The sequence below is a fragment of the Anser cygnoides genome, chromosome 2 (genome assembly GCF_040182565.1).
Source record: "Anser cygnoides isolate HZ-2024a breed goose chromosome 2, Taihu_goose_T2T_genome, whole genome shotgun sequence".
Lineage (NCBI taxonomy): Eukaryota > Metazoa > Chordata > Aves > Anseriformes > Anatidae > Anser > Anser cygnoides.
This window is the reverse complement of record NC_089874.1, coordinates 62,110,838-62,132,189: the sequence shown is the minus strand read 5'-3', so window position 1 is coordinate 62,132,189 and position 21,352 is coordinate 62,110,838. Positions and strand designations below refer to the sequence as shown.

The following is a 21,352-nucleotide window of genomic DNA, read 5'->3' as shown; positions in this document are numbered from 1 at the left end:
GGTGTTGCTGCTGCTTAATTTTTTTGACAAACTAAATCACAGCAATAACAATGTAAAAGGGTCCATACCCAAGCTACTACCGACCTCAGCAGTGTCAATGCAGTCCTTCTATGGGACCTGAAAACACCCAAGATACCTGGAAAGCTGGTCATTTCCCCCGCATCAGGAGACAAACCAAGTGTGGGAGAGGCTGACTCCTGGCTTATGAGAAATCCTAGCAAGGTACGGGGATCTTCTTCTCATTTCATCTGTGTTTTGACTGAATAGTCTGTCTTGCAAAGGTCTGAGCCCTCATAGTGACTGCCAGTCCAAGAATGGCTTCTTGCTCCCACCAGCTGCAAAATCCTGTTCCTAATACAAAATGTGAGAAAAGTGCCTGATGGAAGCGCTGCTTTCACATCAGAAAGGCTTTTAATCATTTCCTGGTGAAGCACTTGGCATCTGTAGCTCTTAGATCATTAAACGCATGCTACTGGTTTCCTGCCTTCATGGCAAAGCAGTCTGAAGTGAAAACCTGTTGCTATTGGAAAAGAGGTTTGTGGCTATGTGAGTGGGGGCAAAATATGATGGGATCTTACTTGGTCCAAAAAGCCACAAAATCAAGTGTGGTGCTGCACTGGCCCTGCACTTACCCCTTAACGCTCCTGGACATATGGCCATCAGAGCTTCATGCCTTGAATATGTGAGGTGTGAGAGTGTACGGGGCTTACATGGGAAGGGTTTGGAAGCTGGGGGGCTGCAGGGGTGGCCTGTGTGAGAAGAGTCCAGGAGCTGCCCCATGTCAGGTAAGAGCCAGCTCCAGAAGGCTCCAAAAGGGACCCACTGCTGGCCCACCACTAGTTGCACCTCTGTGAGAGCAGATTTAATAACGGGAACTAAAAAAAAAAAAAAAAACAAACAAAACTGCGGCAAAACATCAGCTGGGAGTGCTAGTAGTGAGCACCAGCCCTACAGCCCCCAAGGTCAGTGCAGCAGGAGTGCAGGAGGTGCTCCAGACACGCAGCAGCAGTTCCCCTGCGGCCTGTGGAGAGGCCCCTGGTGGAGCAGGCTGTCCCCCTGCAGCCCATGGGTCCCACATGGAGCAGATCTCCACGCTGCAGCCTGTGGAGAGGAGCCCACGCAGGAGCAGGGAGTCTGGGGGGAGCTGCTGCCCGTGGGGGACCCGTGCTGGAGCAGCTTGCTCCTGGGGGATGGACCCCGTGGTACGGAGCCATGTGGGAGCAGTTCTTGAAGAGCTGCTGCCTGTGGGCAGCCCCCGCAGGCTCAGTTTGGGAAGGACGGCATCCCGTGGGAGGGACCCCACGTGGAGCAGGGGCAGGGAGTGACCGTGAGGGATCGGCTGAGAGAGCAGCATTTGGGACAGACCACAGTCCCCGGTCTTACAAGACCAAATGGATGTGGCCAGAACAGCTGGCAGCAGTAACATGCTTACGCATTAAGTGGGGTCTTCACTTGGGTAACAAATCTAACTTTTTACGGAAATGAATACGGGGTGGGTGGGAGAGGAGGTGGTTCATTTCAGCGGTATTCAATAGCAGGTCTCTTGCTGATCCCTGCATCCCAGGCTCAGAAAATGTCGGAACTGCGGAGGTTGCCAAGGGACTCTTAAGGCCCTCAAGTCCAACCCCTATTCAAGCAGGGTCACCTAGAGCAGGTGGCCCAGGACTGTCCAGTGGGTCCTGATGGAGGCTCCACCTCCTCTCGGGACAACCTTTTCCAGTGTTGGACTGCTCTCATGGTAAGAAAGTTTTTCCTTGTGCTCAGATTTATTTTCATTTCATTTGAATTTCAGTTGGAGCCCATTGCCTCACAGGGCACCACGTATAGGAGCCTGACTCTTGGCCCTTTCCACCCCCCCCCCCCCCCCTTCTTGGGATTTGTAGATATTGAGGGGCTCTCTGAACTGAAGAGTCCCAGCTTTTTCAGCCTTCCTCTTTGGAGAGATGCCCCCGTCCCTTCATCATCGTCATGGATCGTTACTGGACTGTCCCCAGGATGTCCATTTCTCTCTAGTACTGGGGAGCCCAGAGCTGGACTCAGCGCTCCAGGTGGGGCCTCCCCAGTGCCGAGCAGTGGAGAAGGATCACCTCCCTCAGCCTGCTGGCAGCACTTTGCCTCACGCAGCTCAGGGTACTGACAGCCATCTTGGCAGCAAGGGCACAATGTTTACTCTCATTCCTTCGCTAGACATCCAGCCAGGTCCTTTCCTGCATAGCTGCTTTCCAGCCGGCTGGCCATGTGTGGCCCAGGGCTCCCAGGTTAGATCTTCACTGCAAATATGCCCCTTCCGTGCTCCCTCCCTGCCCTTTCCTTGTTTTTTGCTAGCTCAGACCATGGTGGGAAAACATCCACCTTCAGCAAAGATTGTGTAAGCGGTGCTGCACCGCTGAGTTGTTTAAGCACCCGCTGAGGCTGCAGCGTGCTGCATGCCTGTTCTATTTGTCAACTCTTCAGACTTCCTTCCTTCAGTGGAAGGGACGCCCCAGGAGGGACGTTTTAGGAGCTGAGAGGTGGGTGCAGGAAGGTAACGTTGGTTCCCTGCGTTTGAGAGGAAGCTTGCCACTCAGGCTGCAGCCACCTTTCTGTACAGGCTGCCTATGATCTTCTTGCTGTGTGAGACTGCCAGTAGGCACAGTAGTAGGTACCTTCATCATCCTCACGTATGTCTTTGACCGATAGAGTGCAGGTATTTTTGCCTCTTTTAGAAGAATGGTACTTGTCCTTGTAGGAATCCTTGTCGTAATTAATCTGTGCTGTTGAGGTCACATACAGAAGCCGTTCAGGAGCCCTGGTGGGTATATGTCGGTACCAATGGATGTAAGCAGCCTGGAAGTTACCTATGGCCTCGACTTTGCAATCAATCACTGCAGTCGTAGATGTCCTTTTGGTGAGAGATGGCTGACGCTGTTGCAGGAGCACTTGTGCTTGCCCGTCGAACAGAAGGAGAGAAAATAATACAATGAGCACTGTCAGCCGCCTGCTCACAGCCGTATGGACGAGAGCCGCTTGCCACTGCTCCACACGCTGCCCTCCTGAGAGGGGGAACGTGCACGACCAGGCTGCAGCCAGGGCCAGGACCGGCAGCAGCAGCATCCCGATGGCGCTCGCTCGTCGCTGGCTGTGGGAGAAAAATGCTGCCTCTGCAGCAGGGCCAGGGGGCTGTGCCTGACGAGAGGATGTGACTCGCCTGGGGGCCTTCAGGAGAGGGGCCCCAGGAAGCAGGCAGGTAATGCTGCAGGAAAGCAGCTCCGCCAAGCCCTGCTGAATGTCAGCGGTCGTTTATAAAGGGATTTTATAGTCTGGAGCAACCTACTGCTGCTTCCAGAGTAGTTGGAAGCTGCTAAGCAGTACCTGGGCTCAGAGGTTTTTCCTAAGGTCCGTGGCCAACACAAGGAAGGAGAAGCAAGACAGTGGAGCTGAATGCATTTGAAGGCTGTCCAGTGACTGCCCGTCGCACCATCTGAATGCCAAAGGCCAGGAAAATGCACGGCAGCCCCTTGGGAGCTCAGAAGCAGGCCTGCTGCCCTTGCAGGTTCTTCTTGTCGCAGGTGAGGTGTGATGCTGCGCCCCAGGGTAGCACCTGCAAATGCTGGGGGCTATACGAGGAAACTCAGATGTTTTAGACCCCAGAGTGGGTTAGCATAAAATAACGATGATCTGGGAGAGCAAAGTAGGGCATCTGTTCTATGCTGTTGATAGCCCTTCTGCAGAGACCAGGTCACTGCTACTTCCCTTGGAGAGAAAACGGAACCGATTCCCACATCTCTGTTGTCCAATTGTTATTTTATTTAGGGCAGCCAGGTCTTAATTCTTCCTGTTCTCTCTTCTCCCCGCCTCCCTCCAGCCATCCAAAAAGTGTTTTCCAGCTCGATAGGGGCACTCTGCTCTTGTACGGTTGTGACAGGAATCTGAGCTTTCCCTCTTCTGTGAGGTGCGACTCATACCTCAGTGCTAAATGTGCAGCCAGGTTTTTCTTCTTCCTGTTCTCTCTTTCTCCTGCCATACCTGGGGAAATCCCTTTTTGTTGCTGAACTGAAACGACTTCTCTGCTGGTACCAGCCACAGCGAGCATCTGCACTGCCTACGGCAGCCCCGAAGCGCCTTTGGTGCCCGGCTGCCTGAGAAGTGTGCTCGATGGGTTCGGGGCTGATGGGGAGGCAGGGCGGGCACGTTCCTTGAGGTTTTGGGGACTTTCAGGGTGTGGTCCAGGAAGGGAAGCACATCTTTGTGCAGGCTGCTTATGGCTCTCTGCTGCTGTGCATCCCACCTGGCGCAGTAGTAGGTAGCAGCGTCTTGCAGGGTGACTTTGCTCACCGTCAGGGTGCAGACAGATTTGTCCAGGTCCTTCTCGATGCTGAATTTCCCCCCATCGGCCTCGTTCCCAAGAAAGAGCCTGGATGCCATGTAGGCAACGCGCTCGGGAGCTGCCCCAGGCCTCTTGCGGTACCAGTGAATGAAAGCTTTGTCAAAGTCGGGGACGGAGACATGGCAGGTGATGAGCACCGTTTTGCTTTCCGGCTTGGTGATGGATACCGGGCTTTGCTGCAAGGCTCGTGCAGGGCCACCTGTGGGAAAGCAAGAGGGAAATTGGGAATGCAAAGCTGAAACAGCAGCAGAGCTTCCCCCGGGATGTGCGGGCGGCAGGGTGAGCAGGGCACATACAAGAGAAAGCAGCTGCCAGGACAAAAGCTCTCAGCAGCCACGTGGTCGCTGCCCTCCGTAGGGCTTCCATGCGGGAACAGGCTCGGGGCCAGAGTCGAGTGGTGGCCAAGCGGATCCGAGCAGCGGAAACCACTTGTCTTGTTGACGTCCAATGAGGCTGTGGCAGCTGCAGGCAGGCTAAAAAGTGAGTTGGGATCTTTCAAATCGTTTGTGGTGGAGCCACCGAGAGAGTATTGGTTGAGGTGATCGCTGGGTTTCTGCCATAGTGGGGTTCCCAGTAGGCACAGTAGTAGGTAGCAGCAGCATCCGGAGCTATGTTTTTTATTGTAAGAGTACAAATTTTCTGGTTAGAAGCCCTTTCAACAGAATACATACGCCCTTGGAAGCTCTTATCCTCTATTTTTATCCCAGTTGAAATGTAGAACATCCACTCTGGAGCTTTATTTTCCTTCTGTTGGTACCAGTGTATGATGATGTTATCAAAATTTGCAGAGATGTCTTTAAAATGACATTGCAGACGTGTACTTCTTTCAGACTTTGTAATGGATATAGGGGTCTGTATGGGAATTTCCTGTGCAAATCCATCTAGAAAAAAAAATAGTAGAAATTAAGTTTTTAAGTCAGTGACAGTCAGTAGCAATAAGTGACTTGGGAAAATATACGTTAGTGAAACCACGTTTGCCTGTGAGGGAATGCAAGATAAAGTAAAAAACACTTACCAGACCAAGCAGCGGTGGCCACAAGCGCTGCCAGCAGCAGCATGTTTGCTTGTCCCGCTCAGCTGAGACTCAGAGGAGAGTGAAAGAGGCCCCAGATGGAGACAGGGTTGAGTGGGAGGAGAAGACGTCTCCAGCGATGGCTCTGGGCACAACTGTGTGGGGCTACGTTTGCAGAGAACCCACTGCAGCCTGGGAAAGGACTTAGACCAGGGAATGCTCACATTGGTGAGGAGGTTGTCATCCCATCTCCTCTTCAGATAAACGTGAGAAAGACTGGGAAGTCCAAGGAGCGTGGCACGTGGAAACTTGAGTCAGAGCTGCTGAGAAGGGGTTGGGAGTGAGAGCAGCTCCAGCCGTACATCAGGGCGTGAAGCTCCCAGCCCAGAGGCCACCCTGGTGGGCGCTGAGTGTGTGCGGTCACCTGTAGTGGGCAGGAGGCATGTCCCCACCCGGTCAGGGACCTCCTCTTGCTGCCTCAGCCTGGCCACCCAGCTGCGGTGTGCCAAAATGCCCCTGTGCCTGTGCTGCCCCCACTGCAGCAGCTCGTGGGGATCAACCTGCAGCAAGCACAGCAGCATCCCCAGGAGTAGGCGCCTGGTCTGTGGTTTTGCGTGGGGAGGAAATGCGCAGCTGCAGGGTTTTGGTTTTGAAGCTGAGATGAGGAGCAAACACTTCTTGGAAAGAAAGAGTGGGAAAGTAAAGCAGAAAACATGTCCCAGGTGCAGGACCCTGTATGTCCCCCCTCACACATCACGAGGTTCCTGTCAGCCCATTTCTCCAGCCTGACGAGGTGCCTCTGGATGGCAGCATGACCCTCCTCACATTTCCCCCACTGCTCCCAAAGTCTAAATCTACTCTCTTTTATTTTAACACTGTTATACCTTTTCCCATCACTACCCTTGTCCTATCGCCATACTCCCTCATAAAGAGCTGTCCTGTAGGCCCCTCTCCCTGCAGAATAGGTTTCCCCAAGTCCCATCCAACCTGGCCTTGAACCCTTGCAGTTATGGAGCATCCACAATTTCTCTGGGCAGCCTGTTGCACTACCTCAGTGTCCTCATAGGACATAGACTCTCAGGTCTCCCCGGAGCCTTCTGTTCTCCAGGCTGAACAACCCCAGCTCTCTCGGCCTCTCTCCATAGGAGAGGTGCTGCAGCCCTCTGATCCTCCTCATGGCTCTCCTCTGCACTCATGCCATGTCTCTCTAATGCCATGCAGCCCAGAGCAGGACCCAGCGCTCCAGGTGGGGCCTCCCCAGCGCCAAGCAAAGGGAAAGGATCACCTCCCTCAGCCTGCTGGCAGCGCTTTGCTTCATGCAGCTCAGGGTACTGACAGCCATCTTGGTAGCATAGGCACATGGCTGCCTCCTGGTCAACTTGGTGTCCACCAGGACCCCAAGGCCTTTTCTGCAAACCTGATCTCCAGCTGGCTGGCCCTCTGCTGTCCAGAGTTGTTCCTCTCCAGGAGCAGGACTCTGCACGGCCCCTTCCCAGACATGGTGAGGTTGCTGTCAGCCCATTTCTCCATCCTGACGGGGTGCCTCTGGATGGAGCATGACCCTCCCCACGTATCCCCTACTCCTCCCAGGTTGGTGTTGTCAATAAACGTGCTGAGGGTACACTCTGTCCCATCATCCAAAGCATTAAGGAAGATGTTAGAAAGTACTGGACCCAGAACTGACTCCCGAGGTACACTGCTAGTTCATGGCCTCCAGGAGGACTTTGCACCTCTGATCACCACCCTTGGGGCCCAACTGCTCAGCCCATCTTTCTGTCTCCTCCTCCAGCCCATCACATCAGCAGCCTTTCCCTTAGGCTCTTAGGGGTGACAGTGTCAAGGGCTTTAATGAAGTGCCCAGACTACCTGCGCTGGTCTCCCCTCATCTAGCAGGCTGGTCATTTCATTGTAGAAGTGTACGAGATTGGTCAAGAATGATTTCTCCGTGGTGAATCCATGCTGACTCCTAATGACGATCTCCTTGCCGTCTGTCTCCGTTTCTTGGAGGCATAGCCCATGGCTGAGGACTTCACTTCTCTTCTGGAAACCTCAGGGGAGAAACTATGATGATAAAAGTGGAGTTCCTGGTCTGTTGTAGGACTTTGTAGGGACTGAAATGCCAAGGAAGACAGCAGAGAAATGGGAAGGAAAGTCTACCAAATCATGCAGTCTACTCTCCTTGTTTCACACACACAACTCATTTCAAGAGAGAGTACCAAATGTATGGAGATATATTGGTCTGCTTGCTCCATGGATTCCAGTAAAGAATAGAAATCTTCAGCTGCTGTTTGTTCACTAGGCACAGACAGGCTGTGTACACTGTCAGGTGAGTGCTTTTCGTACTTCCAAGTCTTCATCTTAAGAGCAATGTTCCCTCTTTGTACCCTCAATTGATGGAGACCTGCAGCTTCTGCATGTTACTGATATGTGTCAGTCTGAAAATAATATCCCGATTATTAACATCCTCTATTTAGCAGTTGTCATGCTAGGCTGTTGTTTTTCCTATCCTGCGGCAGAAAATCATCAGAGCAGGGCTGAATGAGGAAGCATCTGCATTTGGGCAGAGTTCAGAGCTTGTGGTTCAGAGTGCCAAGTGCCTTTTTGTATGGTTTATCTTGGCCCATCTAACGCTGTGATGCCTCGATAATAATACCAATATGCACAGTAGTATATGCCAGTGTCCCTCTGGGTTAAGAAATCTATTGTGAGACTATAGAGGGGTTTAGAGGCATGTTTCCACACTTGATACTTTCGTCCATCTGTGCCGTCATCAAACGTAGGAGTCTTTCCTGACACATAGAGTATTCTCTTGGGCGGCTCTCCGGGAAGCTGCTTGTACCAGTGCACAGTGTCATCACTGCTCAGTTGGCACTCCATTATGGCTGAGCTGCCCTTCATCTGCCTCCGCATTGCCGGGTGTTGCACCGGCACTGCCTGTGCATCTCCACCTGAAAGCGAATAGGGAGAAATTTGGTGAAAATTTGGTGAGGGCTCAGAACGGCTGCAGTCTGGAGCAGGGACAGTGTTCTCCGCACACGGCAAAGATAGGAGAAAGGGAATGGGGCTTACGGGACCAAGAAGAAGCTGCAAGCAGGACGGGCAGCAGCAGCATGCTGCCTGCTTGGGTGAACCGTGGAACTGAAGTAGGGGCAGGAACGTTATAAAGCCCTCCAGGAGGAGAAGGAGTCAAACAGCTCTGGGGAGGAAATGACTCATTTGGCACACCCAAGGGTAGTGCCCCAACTCCTAGCCATTGGTTTGGGAGGGGATGGGGAGGGCAGGGAACAGGGTGTTGCTGCTGCTTAATTTTTTTTTGACAAACTAAATCACAGCAATAACAATGTAAAAGGGTCCATACCCAAGCTACTACCGACCTCAGCAGAGTCAGTGTAGTCATTTTGCGGGACCTGAAAACACCCAAAATACCTGGAAAGCCGGTCATTTCCCCTGCATCAGGAGACAAACCAAGTGTGGGAGAGGCTGACTCCTGGCTTATGAGAAATCCTAGCAAGGTACGGGGATCTTCTTCTCATTTCATCTGTGTTTTGACTGAATAGTCTGTCTTGCAAAGGTCTGAGCCCTCATAGTGACTGCCAGTCCAAGAATGGCTTCTTGCTCCCACCAGCTGCAAAATCCTGTTCCTAATACAAAATGTGAGAAAAGTGCCTGATGGAAGCGCTGCTTTCACATCAGAAAGGCTTTTAATCATTTCCTGGTGAAGCACTTGGCATCTGTAGCTCTTAGATCATTAAACGCCATGCTGCTAGTTTCCTGCCTTCATGGCAAAGCAGTCTGAAGTGAAAACCTGTTGCTATTGGAAAAGAGGTTTGTGGCTATGTGAGTGGGGGCAAAATATGGATTTGGTAGCAGGGGGGCTGCAGGGGTGGCCTGTGTGAGAAGAGTCCAGGAGCTGCCCCATGTCAGGTAAGAGCCAGCTCCAGATGGCTCTGAAAGAGACCTGCCCCTGACCCACCACTGTTTGGGCCTCTGTGAGAGCAGATTCTAGAAAGGGAAGAAAAAAAGAAGAGCTGCACAACATCAGCTGGGAGAGCAAAGAGTGTGCACCAGTCCTGCAGCCCCAAGGTGTGCGCAGCAGGAGGCCAGAAGGTGCTCCAGGCACGCAACAGCAGTTCCCCTGTGGCCTGTGGAGAGGCTTCTGGTGGAGCAGGCTGTCCCCCTGCAGCCCATGGGTCCCACATGGAGCAGATCTCCACGCTGCAGCCTGTGGAGAGGAGCCCACGCAGGAGCAGGGAGTCTGGGGGGAGCTGCTGCCCGTGGGGGACCCGTGCTGGAGCAGCTTGCTCCTGGGGGATGGACCCCGTGGTACGGAGCCATGTGGGAGCAGTTCTTGAAGAGCTGCTGCCTGTGGGCAGCCCCCGCAGGCTCAGTTTGGGAAGGACGGCATCCCTTGGGAGGGACCCCACGTGGAGCAGGGGCAGGGAGTGACCGTGAGGGATCGGCTGAGAGAGCAGCATTTGGGACAGACCACAGTCCCCAGTCTTACAAGACCAAATGGATGTGGCCAGAACAGCTGGCAGCAGTAACATGCTTACGCATTAAGTGGGGTCTTCACTTGGGTAACAAATCTAACTTTTTACGGAAATGAATACGGGGTGGGTGGGAGAGGAGGTGGTTCATTTCAGCGGTATTCAATAGCAGGTCTCTTGCTGATCCCTGCATCCCAGGCTCAGAAAATGTCGGAACTGCGGAGGTTGCCAAGGGACTCTTAAGGCCCTCAAGTCCAACCCCTATTCAAGCAGGGTCACCTAGAGCAGGTGGCCCAGGACTGTCCAGTGGGTCCTGATGGAGGCTCCACCTCCTCTCGGGACAACCTTTTCCAGTGTTGGACTGCTCTCATGGTAAGAAAGTTTTTCCTTGTGCTCAGATTTATTTTCATTTCATTTGAATTTCAGTTGGAGCCCATTGCCTCACAGGGCACCACGTATAGGAGCCTGACTCTTGGCCCTTTCCACCCCCCCCCCTTCTTGGGATTTGTAGATATTGAGGGGCTCTCTGGACTGAAGAGTCCCAGCTTTTTCAGCCTTCCTCTTTGGAGAGATGCTCCCGTCCCTTCATCATCGTCATGGATCGTTACTGGACTGTCCCCAGGATGTCCATTTCTCTCTAGTACTGGGGAGCCCAGAGCTGGACTCAGCGCTCCAGGTGGGGCCTCCCCAGTGCCGAGCAGTGGAGAAGGATCACCTCCCTCAGCCTGCTGGCAGCACTTTGCCTCACGCAGCTCAGGGTACTGACAGCCATCTTGGCAGCAAGGGCACAATGTTTACTCTCATTCCTTCGCTAGACATCCAGCCAGGTCCTTTTCTGCATAGCTGCTTTCCAGCCGGCTGGCCATGTGTGGCCCAGGGCTCCCAGGTTAGATCTTCACTGCAAATATGCCCCTTCCGTGCTCTCTCCCTGACCTTTCCTTGTTTTTTGCTAGCTCAGACCATGGTGGGAAAACATCCACCTTCAGCAAAGATTGTGTAAGCGGTGCTGCACCGCTGAGTTGTTTAAGCACCCGCTGAGGCTGCAGCGTGCTGCATGCCTGTTCTATTTGTCAACTCTTCAGACTTCCTTCCTTCAGTGGAAGGGACGCCCCAGGAGGGACGTTTTAGGAGCTGAGAGGTGGGTGCAGGAAGGTAACGTTGGTTCCCTGCGTTTGAGAGGAAGCTTGCCACTCAGGCTGCAGCCACCTTTCTGTACAGGCTGCCTATGATCTTCTTGCTGTGTGAGACTGCCAGTAGGCACAGTAGTAGGTACCTTCATCATCCTCACGTATGTCTTTGACCGATAGAGTGCAGGTATTTTTGCCTCTTTTAGAAGAATGGTACTTGTCCTTGTAGGAATCCTTGTCGTAATTAATCTGTGCTGTTGAGGTCACATACAGAAGCCGTTCAGGAGCCCTGGTGGGTATATGTCGGTACCAATGGATGTAAGCAGCCTGGAAGTTACCTATGGCCTCGACTTTGCAATCAATCACTGCAGTCGTAGATGTCCTTTTGGTGAGAGATGGCTGACGCTGTTGCAGGAGCACTTGTGCTTGCCCGTCGAACAGAAGGAGAGAAAATAATACAACGAGCACTGTCAGCCGCCTGCTCACAGCCGTATGGACGAGAGCCGCTTGCCGCTGCTCCACACGCTGCCCTCCTGAGAGGGGGAACGTGCACGACCAGGCTGCAGCCAGGGCCAGGACCGGCAGCAGCAGCATCCCGATGGCGCTCGCTCGTCGCTGGCTGTGGGAGAAAAATGCTGCCTCTGCAGCAGGGCCAGGGGGCTGTGCCTGACGAGAGGATGTGACTCGCCTGGGGGCCTTCAGGAGAGGGGCCCCAGGAAGCAGGCAGGTAATGCTGCAGGAAAGCAGCTCCGCCAAGCCCTGCTGAATGTCAGCGGTCGTTTATAAAGGGATTTTATAGTCTGGAGCAACCTACTGCTGCTTCCAGAGTAGTTGGAAGCTGCTAAGCAGTACCTGGGCTCAGAGGTTTTTCCTAAGGTCCGTGGCCAACACAAGGAAGGAGAAGCAAGACAGTGGAGCTGAATGCATTTGAAGGCTGTCCAGTGACTGCCCGTCGCACCATCTGAATGCCAAAGGCCAGGAAAATGCACGGCAGCCCCTTGGGAGCTCAGAAGCAGGCCTGCTGCCCTTGCAGGTTCTTCTTGTCGCAGGTGAGGTGTGATGCTGCGCCCCAGGGTAGCACCTGCAAATGCTGGGGGCTATACGAGGAAACTCAGATGTTTTAGACCCCAGAGTGGGTTAGCATAAAATAACGATGATCTGGGAGAGCAAAGTAGGGCATCTGTTCTATGCTGTTGATAGCCCTTCTGCAGAGACCAGGTCACTGCTACTTCCCTTGGAGAGAAAACGGAACCGATTCCCACATCTCTGTTGTCCAATTGTTATTTTATTTAGGGCAGCCAGGTCTTAATTCTTCCTGTTCTCTCTTCTCCCCGCCTCCCTCCAGCCATCCAAAAAGTGTTTTCCAGCTCGATAGGGGCACTCTGCTCTTGTACGGTTGTGACAGGAATCTGAGCTTTCCCTCTTCTGTGAGGTGCGACTCATACCTCAGTGCTAAATGTGCAGCCAGGTTTTTCTTCTTCCTGTTCTCTCTTTCTCCTGCCATACCTGGGGAAATCCCTTTTTGTTGCTGAACTGAAACGACTTCTCTGCTGGTACCAGCCACAGCGAGCATCTGCACTGCCTACGGCAGCCCCGAAGCGCCTTTGGTGCCCGGCTGCCTGAGAAGTGTGCTCGATGGGTTCGGGGCTGATGGGGAGGCAGGGCGGGCACGTTCCTTGAGGTTTTGGGGACTTTCAGGGTGTGGTCCAGGAAGGGAAGCACATCTTTGTGCAGGCTGCTTATGGCTCTCTGCTGCTGTGCATCCCACCTGGCGCAGTAGTAGGTAGCAGCGTCTTGCAGGGTGACTTTGCTCACCGTCAGGGTGCAGACAGATTTGTCCAGGTCCTTCTCGATGCTGAATTTCCCCCCATCGGCCTCGTTCCCAAGAAAGAGCCTGGATGCCATGTAGGCAACGCGCTCGGGAGCTGCCCCAGGCCTCTTGCGGTACCAGTGAATGAAAGCTTTGTCAAAGTCGGGGACGGAGACATGGCAGGTGATGAGCACCGTTTTGCTTTCCGGCTTGGTGATGGATACCGGGCTTTGCTGCAAGGCTCGTGCAGGGCCACCTGTGGGAAAGCAAGAGGGAAATTGGGAATGCAAAGCTGAAACAGCAGCAGAGCTTCCCCCGGGATGTGCGGGCGGCAGGGTGAGCAGGGCACATACAAGAGAAAGCAGCTGCCAGGACAAAAGCTCTCAGCAGCCACGTGGTCGCTGCCCTCCGTAGGGCTTCCATGCGGGAACAGGCTCGGGGCCAGAGTCGAGTGGTGGCCAAGCGGATCCGAGCAGCGGAAACCACTTGTCTTGTTGACGTCCAATGAGGCTGTGGCAGCTGCAGGCAGGCTAAAAAGTGAGTTGGGATCTTTCAAATCGTTTGTGGTGGAGCCACCGAGAGAGTATTGGTTGAGGTGATCGCTGGGTTTCTGCCATAGTGGGGTTCCCAGTAGGCACAGTAGTAGGTAGCAGCAGCATCCGGAGCTATGTTTTTTATTGTAAGAGTACAAATTTTCTGGTTAGAAGCCCTTTCAACAGAATACATACGCCCTTGGAAGCTCTTATCCTCTATTTTTATCCCAGTTGAAATGTAGAACATCCACTCTGGAGCTTTATTTTCCTTCTGTTGGTACCAGTGTATGATGATGTTATCAAAATTTGCAGAGATGTCTTTAAAATGACATTGCAGACGTGTACTTCTTTCAGACTTTGTAATGGATATAGGGGTCTGTATGGGAATTTCCTGTGCAAATCCATCTAGAAAAAAAAATAGTAGAAATTAAGTTTTTAAGTCAGTGACAGTCAGTAGCAATAAGTGACTTGGGAAAATATACGTTAGTGAAACCACGTTTGCCTGTGAGGGAATGCAAGATAAAGTAAAAAACACTTACCAGACCAAGCAGCGGTGGCCACAAGCGCTGCCAGCAGCAGCATGTTTGCTTGTCCCGCTCAGCTGAGACTCAGAGGAGAGTGAAAGAGGCCCCAGATGGAGACAGGGTTGAGTGGGAGGAGAAGACGTCTCCAGCGATGGCTCTGGGCACAACTGTGTGGGGCTACGTTTGCAGAGAACCCACTGCAGCCTGGGAAAGGACTTAGACCAGGGAATGCTCACATTGGTGAGGAGGTTGTCATCCCATCTCCTCTTCAGATAAACGTGAGAAAGACTGGGAAGTCCAAGGAGCGTGGCACGTGGAAACTTGAGTCAGAGCTGCTGAGAAGGGGTTGGGAGTGAGAGCAGCTCCAGCCGTACATCAGGGCGTGAAGCTCCCAGCCCAGAGGCCACCCTGGTGGGCGCTGAGTGTGTGCGGTCACCTGTAGTGGGCAGGAGGCATGTCCCCACCCGGTCAGGGACCTCCTCTTGCTGCCTCAGCCTGGCCACCCAGCTGCGGTGTGCCAAAATGCCCCTGTGCCTGTGCTGCCCCCACTGCAGCAGCTCGTGGGGATCAACCTGCAGCAAGCACAGCAGCATCCCCAGGAGTAGGCGCCTGGTCTGTGGTTTTGCGTGGGGAGGAAATGCGCAGCTGCAGGGTTTTGGTTTTGAAGCTGAGATGAGGAGCAAACACTTCTTGGAAAGAAAGAGTGGGAAAGTAAAGCAGAAAACATGTCCCAGGTGCAGGACCCTGTATGTCCCCCCTCACACATCACGAGGTTCCTGTCAGCCCATTTCTCCAGCCTGACGAGGTGCCTCTGGATGGCAGCATGACCCTCCTCACATTTCCCCCACTGCTCCCAAAGTCTAAATCTACTCTCTTTTATTTTAACACTGTTATACCTTTTCCCATCACTACCCTTGTCCTATCGCCATACTCCCTCATAAAGAGCTGTCCTGTAGGCCCCTCTCCCTGCAGAATAGGTTTCCCCAAGTCCCATCCAACCTGGCCTTGAACCCTTGCAGTTATGGAGCATCCACAATTTCTCTGGGCAGCCTGTTGCACTACCTCAGTGTCCTCATAGGACATAGACTCTCAGGTCTCCCCGGAGCCTTCTGTTCTCCAGGCTGAACAACCCCAGCTCTCTCGGCCTCTCTCCATAGGAGAGGTGCTGCAGCCCTCTGATCCTCCTCATGGCTCTCCTCTGCACTCATGCCATGTCTCTCTAATGCCATGCAGCCCAGAGCAGGACCCAGCGCTCCAGGTGGGGCCTCCCCAGCGCCAAGCAAAGGGAAAGGATCACCTCCCTCAGCCTGCTGGCAGCGCTTTGCTTCATGCAGCTCAGGGTACTGACAGCCATCTTGGTAGCATAGGCACATGGCTGCCTCCTGGTCAACTTGGTGTCCACCAGGACCCCAAGGCCTTTTCTGCAAACCTGATCTCCAGCTGGCTGGCCCTCTGCTGTCCAGAGTTGTTCCTCTCCAGGAGCAGGACTCTGCACGGCCCCTTCCCAGACATGGTGAGGTTGCTGTCAGCCCATTTCTCCATCCTGACGGGGTGCCTCTGGATGGAGCATGACCCTCCCCACGTATCCCCTACTCCTCCCAGGTTGGTGTTGTCAATAAACGTGCTGAGGGTACACTCTGTCCCATCATCCAAAGCATTAAGGAAGATGTTAGAAAGTACTGGACCCAGAACTGACTCCCGAGGTACACTGCTAGTTCATGGCCTCCAGGAGGACTTTGCACCTCTGATCACCACCCTTGGGGCCCAACTGCTCAGCCCATCTTTCTGTCTCCTCCTCCAGCCCATCACATCAGCAGCCTTTCCCTTAGGCTCTTAGGGGTGACAGTGTCAAGGGCTTTAATGAAGTGCCCAGACTACCTGCGCTGGTCTCCCCTCATCTAGCAGGCTGGTCATTTCATTGTAGAAGTGTACGAGATTGGTCAAGAATGATTTCTCCGTGGTGAATCCATGCTGACTCCTAATGACGATCTCCTTGCCGTCTGTCTCCGTTTCTTGGAGGCATAGCCCATGGCTGAGGACTTCACTTCTCTTCTGGAAACCTCAGGGGAGAAACTATGATGATAAAAGTGGAGTTCCTGGTCTGTTGTAGGACTTTGTAGGGACTGAAATGCCAAGGAAGACAGCAGAGAAATGGGAAGGAAAGTCTACCAAATCATGCAGTCTACTCTCCTTGTTTCACACACACAACTCATTTCAAGAGAGAGTACCAAATGTATGGAGATATATTGGTCTGCTTGCTCCATGGATTCCAGTAAAGAATAGAAATCTTCAGCTGCTGTTTGTTCACTAGGCACAGACAGGCTGTGTACACTGTCAGGTGAGTGCTTTTCGTACTTCCAAGTCTTCATCTTAAGAGCAATGTTCCCTCTTTGTACCCTCAATTGATGGAGACCTGCAGCTTCTGCATGTTACTGATATGTGTCAGTCTGAAAATAATATCCCGATTATTAACATCCTCTATTTAGCAGTTGTCATGCTAGGCTGTTGTTTTTCCTATCCTGCGGCAGAAAATCATCAGAGCAGGGCTGAATGAGGAAGCATCTGCATTTGGGCAGAGTTCAGAGCTTGTGGTTCAGAGTGCCAAGTGCCTTTTTGTATGGTTTATCTTGGCCCATCTAACGCTGTGATGCCTCGATAATAATACCAATATGCACAGTAGTATATGCCAGTGTCCCTCTGGGTTAAGAAATCTATTGTGAGACTATAGAGGGGTTTAGAGGCATGTTTCCACACTTGATACTTTCGTCCATCTGTGCCGTCATCAAACGTAGGAGTCTTTCCTGACACATAGAGTATTCTCTTGGGCGGCTCTCCGGGAAGCTGCTTGTACCAGTGCACAGTGTCATCACTGCTCAGTTGGCACTCCATTATGGCTGAGCTGCCCTTCATCTGCCTCCGCATTGCCGGGTGTTGCACCGGCACTGCCTGTGCATCTCCACCTGAAAGCGAATAGGGAGAAATTTGGTGAAAATTTGGTGAGGGCTCAGAACGGCTGCAGTCTGGAGCAGGGACAGTGTTCTCCGCACACGGCAAAGATAGGAGAAAGGGAATGGGGCTTACGGGACCAAGAAGAAGCTGCAAGCAGGACGGGCAGCAGCAGCATGCTGCCTGCTTGGGTGAACCGTGGAACTGAAGTAGGGGCAGGAACGTTATAAAGCCCTCCAGGAGGAGAAGGAGTCAAACAGCTCTGGGGAGGAAATGACTCATTTGGCACACCCAAGGGTAGTGCCCCAACTCCTAGCCATTGGTTTGGGAGGGGATGGGGAGGGCAGGGAACAGGGTGTTGCTGCTGCTTAATTTTTTTTTGACAAATTAAATCACAGCAATAACAATGTAAAAGGGTCCATACCCAAGCTACTACCGACCTCAGCAGAGTCAGTGTAGTCATTTTGCGGGACCTGAAAACACCCAAAATACCTGGAAAGCCGGTCATTTCCCCTGCATCAGGAGACAAACCAAGTGTGGGAGAGGCTGACTCCTGGCTTATGAGAAATCCTAGCAAGGTACGGGGATCTTCTTCTCATTTCATCTGTGTTTTGACTGAATAGTCTGTCTTGCAAAGGTCTGAGCCCTCATAGTGACTGCCAGTCCAAGAATGGCTTCTTGCTCCCACCAGCTGCAAAATCCTGTTCCTAATACAAAATGTGAGAAAAGTGCCTGATGGAAGCGCTGCTTTCACATCAGAAAGGCTTTTAATCATTTCCTGGTGAAGCACTTGGCATCTGTAGCTCTTAGATCATTAAACGCCATGCTGCTAGTTTCCTGCCTTCATGGCAAAGCAGTCTGAAGTGAAAACCTGTTGCTATTGGAAAAGAGGTTTGTGGCTATGTGAGTGGGGGCAAAATATGGATTTGGTAGCAGGGGGGCTGCAGGGGTGGCCTGTGTGAGAAGAGTCCAGGAGCTGCCCCATGTCAGGTAAGAGCCAGCTCCAGATGGCTCTGAAAGAGACCTGCCCCTGACCCACCACTGTTTGGGCCTCTGTGAGAGCAGATTCTAGAAAGGGAAGAAAAAAAGAAGAGCTGCACAACATCAGCTGGGAGAGCAAAGAGTGTGCACCAGCCCTGCAGCCCCAAGGTGTGCGCAGCAGGAGGCCAGAAGGTGCTCCAGGCACGCAACAGCAGTTCCCCTGTGGCCTGTGGAGAGGCTTCTGGTGGAGCAGGCTGTCCCCCTGCAGCCCATGGGTCCCACATGGAGCAGATCTCCACGCTGCAGCCTGTGGAGAGGAGCCCACGCAGGAGCAGGGAGTCTGGGGGGAGCTGCTGCCCGTGGGGGACCCGTGCTGGAGCAGCTTGCTCCTGGGGGATGGACCCCATGGTACGGAGCCATGTGGGAGCAGTTCTTGAAGAGCTGCTGCCTGTGGGCAGCCCCCGCAGGCTCAGTTTGGGAAGGACGGCATCCCGTGGGAGGGACCCCACGTGGAGCAGGGGCAGGGAGTGACCGTGAGGGATCGGCTGAGAGAGCAGCATTTGGGACAGACCACAGTCCCCGGTCTTACAAGACCAAATGGATGTGGCCAGAACAGCTGGCAGCAGTAACATGCTTACGCATTAAGTGGGGTCTTCACTTGGGTAACAAATCTAACTTTTTACGGAAATGAATACGGGGTGGGTGGGAGAGGAGGTGGTTCATTTCAGCGGTATTCAATAGCAGGTCTCTTGCTGATCCCTGCATCCCAGGCTCAGAAAATGTCGGAACTGCGGAGGTTGCCAAGGGACTCTTAAGGCCCTCAAGTCCAACCCCTATTCAAGCAGGGTCACCTAGAGCAGGTGGCCCAGGACTGTCCAGTGGGTCCTGATGGAGGCTCCACCTCCTCTCGGGACAACCTTTTCCAGTGTTGGACTGCTCTCATGGTAAGAAAGTTTTTCCTTGTGCTCAGATTTATTTTCATTTCATTTGAATTTCAGTTGGAGCCCATTGCCTCACAGGGCACCACGTATAGGAGCCTGACTCTTGGCCCTTTCCACCCCCCCCCCCTTCTTGGGATTTGTAGATATTGAGGGGCTCTCTGGACTGAAGAGTCCCAGCTTTTTCAGCCTTCCTCTCTGGAGAGATGCCCCCGTCCCTTCATCATCGTCATGGATTGTTACTGGACTGTCCCCAGGATGTCCATTTCTCTCTAGTACTGGGGAGCCCAGAGCTGGACTCAGCGCTCCAGGTGGGGCCTCCCCAGTGCCGAGCAGTGGAGAAGGATCACCTCCCTCAGCCTGCTGGCAGCACTTTGCCTCACGCAGCTCAGGGTACTGACAGCCATCTTGGCAGCAAGGGCACAATGTTTACTCTCATTCCTTCGCTAGACATCCAGCCAGGTCCTTTTCTGCATAGCTGCTTTCCAGCCGGCTGGCCATGTGTGGCCCAGGGCTCCCAGGTTAGATCTTCACTGCAAATATGCCCCTTCCGTGCTCCCTCCCTGCCCTTTCCTTGTTTTTTGCTAGCTCAGACCATGGTGGGAAAACATCCACCTTCAGCAAAGATTGTGTAAGCGGTGCTGCACCGCTGAGTTGTTTAAGCACCCGCTGAGGCTGCAGCGTGCTGCATGCCTGTTCTATTTGTCAACTCTTCAGACTTCCTTCCTTCAGTGGAAGGGACGCCCCAGGAGGGACGTTTTAGGAGCTGAGAGGTGGGTGCAGGAAGGTAACGTTGGTTCCCTGCGTTTGAGAGGAAGCTTGCCACTCAGGCTGCAGCCACCTTTCTGTACAGGCTGCCTATGATCTTCTTGCTGTGTGAGACTGCCAGTAGGCACAGTAGTAGGTACCTTCATCATCCTCACGTATGTCTTTGACCGATAGAGTGCAGGTATTTTTGCCTCTTTTAGAAGAATGGTACTTGTCCTTGTAGGAATCCTTGTCGTAATTAATCTGTGCTGTTGAGGTCACATACAGAAGCCGTTCAGGAGCCCTGGTGGGTATATGTCGGTACCAATGGATGTAAGCAGCCTGGAAGTTACCTATGGCCTCGACTTTGCAATCAATCACTGCAGTCGTAGATGTCCTTTTGGTGAGAGATGGCTGACGCTGTTGCAGGAGCACTTGTGCTTGCCCGTCGAACAGAAGGAGAGAAAATAATACAACGAGCACTGTCAGCCGCCTGCTCACAGCCGTATGGACGAGAGCCGCTTGCCGCTGCTCCACACGCTGCCCTCCTGAGAGGGGGAACGTGCACGACCAGGCTGCAGCCAGGGCCAGGACCGGCAGCAGCAGCATCCCGATGGCGCTCGCTCGTCGCTGGCTGTGGGAGAAAAATGCTGCCTCTGCAGCAGGGCCAGGGGGCTGTGCCTGACGAGAGGATGTGACTCGCCTGGGGGCCTTCAGGAGAGGGGCCCCAGGAAGCAGGCAGGTAATGCTGCAGGAAAGCAGCTCCGCCAAGCCCTGCTGAATGTCAGCGGTCGTTTATAAAGGGATTTTATAGTCTGGAGCAACCTACTGCTGCTTCCAGAGTAGTTGGAAGCTGCTAAGCAGTACCTGGGCTCAGAGGTTTTTCCTAAGGTCCGTGGCCAACACAAGGAAGGAGAAGCAAGACAGTGGAGCTGAATGCATTTGAAGGCTGTCCAGTGACTGCCCGTCGCACCATCTGAATGCCAAAGGCCAGGAAAATGCACGGCAGCCCCTTGGGAGCTCAGAAGCAGGCCTGCTGCCCTTGCAGGTTCTTCTTGTCGCAGGTGAGGTGTGATGCTGCGCCCCAGGGTAGCACCTGCAAATGCTGGGGGCTATACAAGGAAACTCAGATGTTTTAGACCCCAGAGTGGGTTAGCATAAAATAACGATGATCTGGGAGAGCAAAGTAGGGCATCTGTTCTATGCTGTTGATAGCCCTTCTGCAGAGACCAGGTCACTGCTACTTCCCTTGGAGAGAAAACGGAACCGATTCCCACATCTCTGTTGTCCAATTGTTATTTTATTTAGGGCAGCCAGGTCTTAATTCTTCCTGTTCTCTCTTCTCCCCGCCTCCCTCCAGCCATCCAAAAAGTGTTTTCCAGCTCGATAGGGGCACTCTGCTCTTGTACGGTTGTGACAGGAATCTGAGCTTTCCCTCTTCTGTGAGGTGCGACTCATACCTCAGTGCTAAATGTGCAGCCAGGTTTTTCTTCTTCCTGTTCTCTCTTTCTCCTGCCATACCTGGGGAAATCCCTTTTTGTTGCTGAACTGAAACGACTTCTCTGCTGGTACCAGCCACAGCGAGCATCTGCACTGCCTACGGCAGCCCCGAAGCGCCTTTGGTGCCCGGCTGCCTGAGAAGTGTGCTCGATGGGTTCGGGGCTGATGGGGAGGCAGGGCGGGCACGTTCCTTGAGGTTTTGGGGACTTTCAGGGTGTGGTCCAGGAAGGGAAGCACATCTTTGTGCAGGCTGCTTATGGCTCTCTGCTGCTGTGCATCCCACCTGGCGCAGTAGTAGGTAGCAGCGTCTTGCAGGGTGACTTTGCTCACCGTCAGGGTGCAGACAGATTTGTCCAGGTCCTTCTCGATGCTGAATTTCCC

General features: G+C 53.2%; 6 gene segments (V, D, J or C); all 6 read right to left on the bottom strand.

Annotated features, from left to right (window-relative positions):
• Nucleotides 1-1,517: 1,517 nt before the first annotated feature.
• Nucleotides 1,518-3,093, bottom strand: LOC136790092 (T cell receptor gamma variable 3-like). The segment is given in 1 exon segment: nt 1,518-3,093. A coding segment is annotated over 1 exon segment (498 nt).
• Nucleotides 3,094-3,506: 413 nt separating this feature from the next.
• Nucleotides 3,507-4,856, bottom strand: LOC136790091 (T-cell receptor gamma chain V region V108A-like). The segment is given in 2 exon segments: nt 3,507-4,565; nt 4,663-4,856. Coding segments are annotated over 2 exon segments (684 nt in total).
• A 5-nt stretch (nt 4,857-4,861) lies between these two features.
• LOC136789921 (probable non-functional T cell receptor gamma variable 10) lies at nt 4,862-5,424 on the bottom strand. The segment is given in 2 exon segments: nt 4,862-5,247; nt 5,382-5,424. Coding segments are annotated over 2 exon segments (429 nt in total).
• A 5,664-nt stretch (nt 5,425-11,088) lies between these two features.
• On the bottom strand, nt 11,089-11,586 carry LOC136789920 (T cell receptor gamma variable 3-like). The segment is given in 1 exon segment: nt 11,089-11,586. A coding segment is annotated over 1 exon segment (498 nt).
• Nucleotides 11,587-11,999: 413 nt separating this feature from the next.
• LOC136790090 (T-cell receptor gamma chain V region V108A-like) lies at nt 12,000-13,349 on the bottom strand. The segment is given in 2 exon segments: nt 12,000-13,058; nt 13,156-13,349. Coding segments are annotated over 2 exon segments (684 nt in total).
• A 5,632-nt stretch (nt 13,350-18,981) lies between these two features.
• LOC136790089 (T cell receptor gamma variable 3-like) lies at nt 18,982-20,080 on the bottom strand. The segment is given in 1 exon segment: nt 18,982-20,080. A coding segment is annotated over 1 exon segment (498 nt).
• Nucleotides 20,081-21,352: the final 1,272 nt, after the last annotated feature.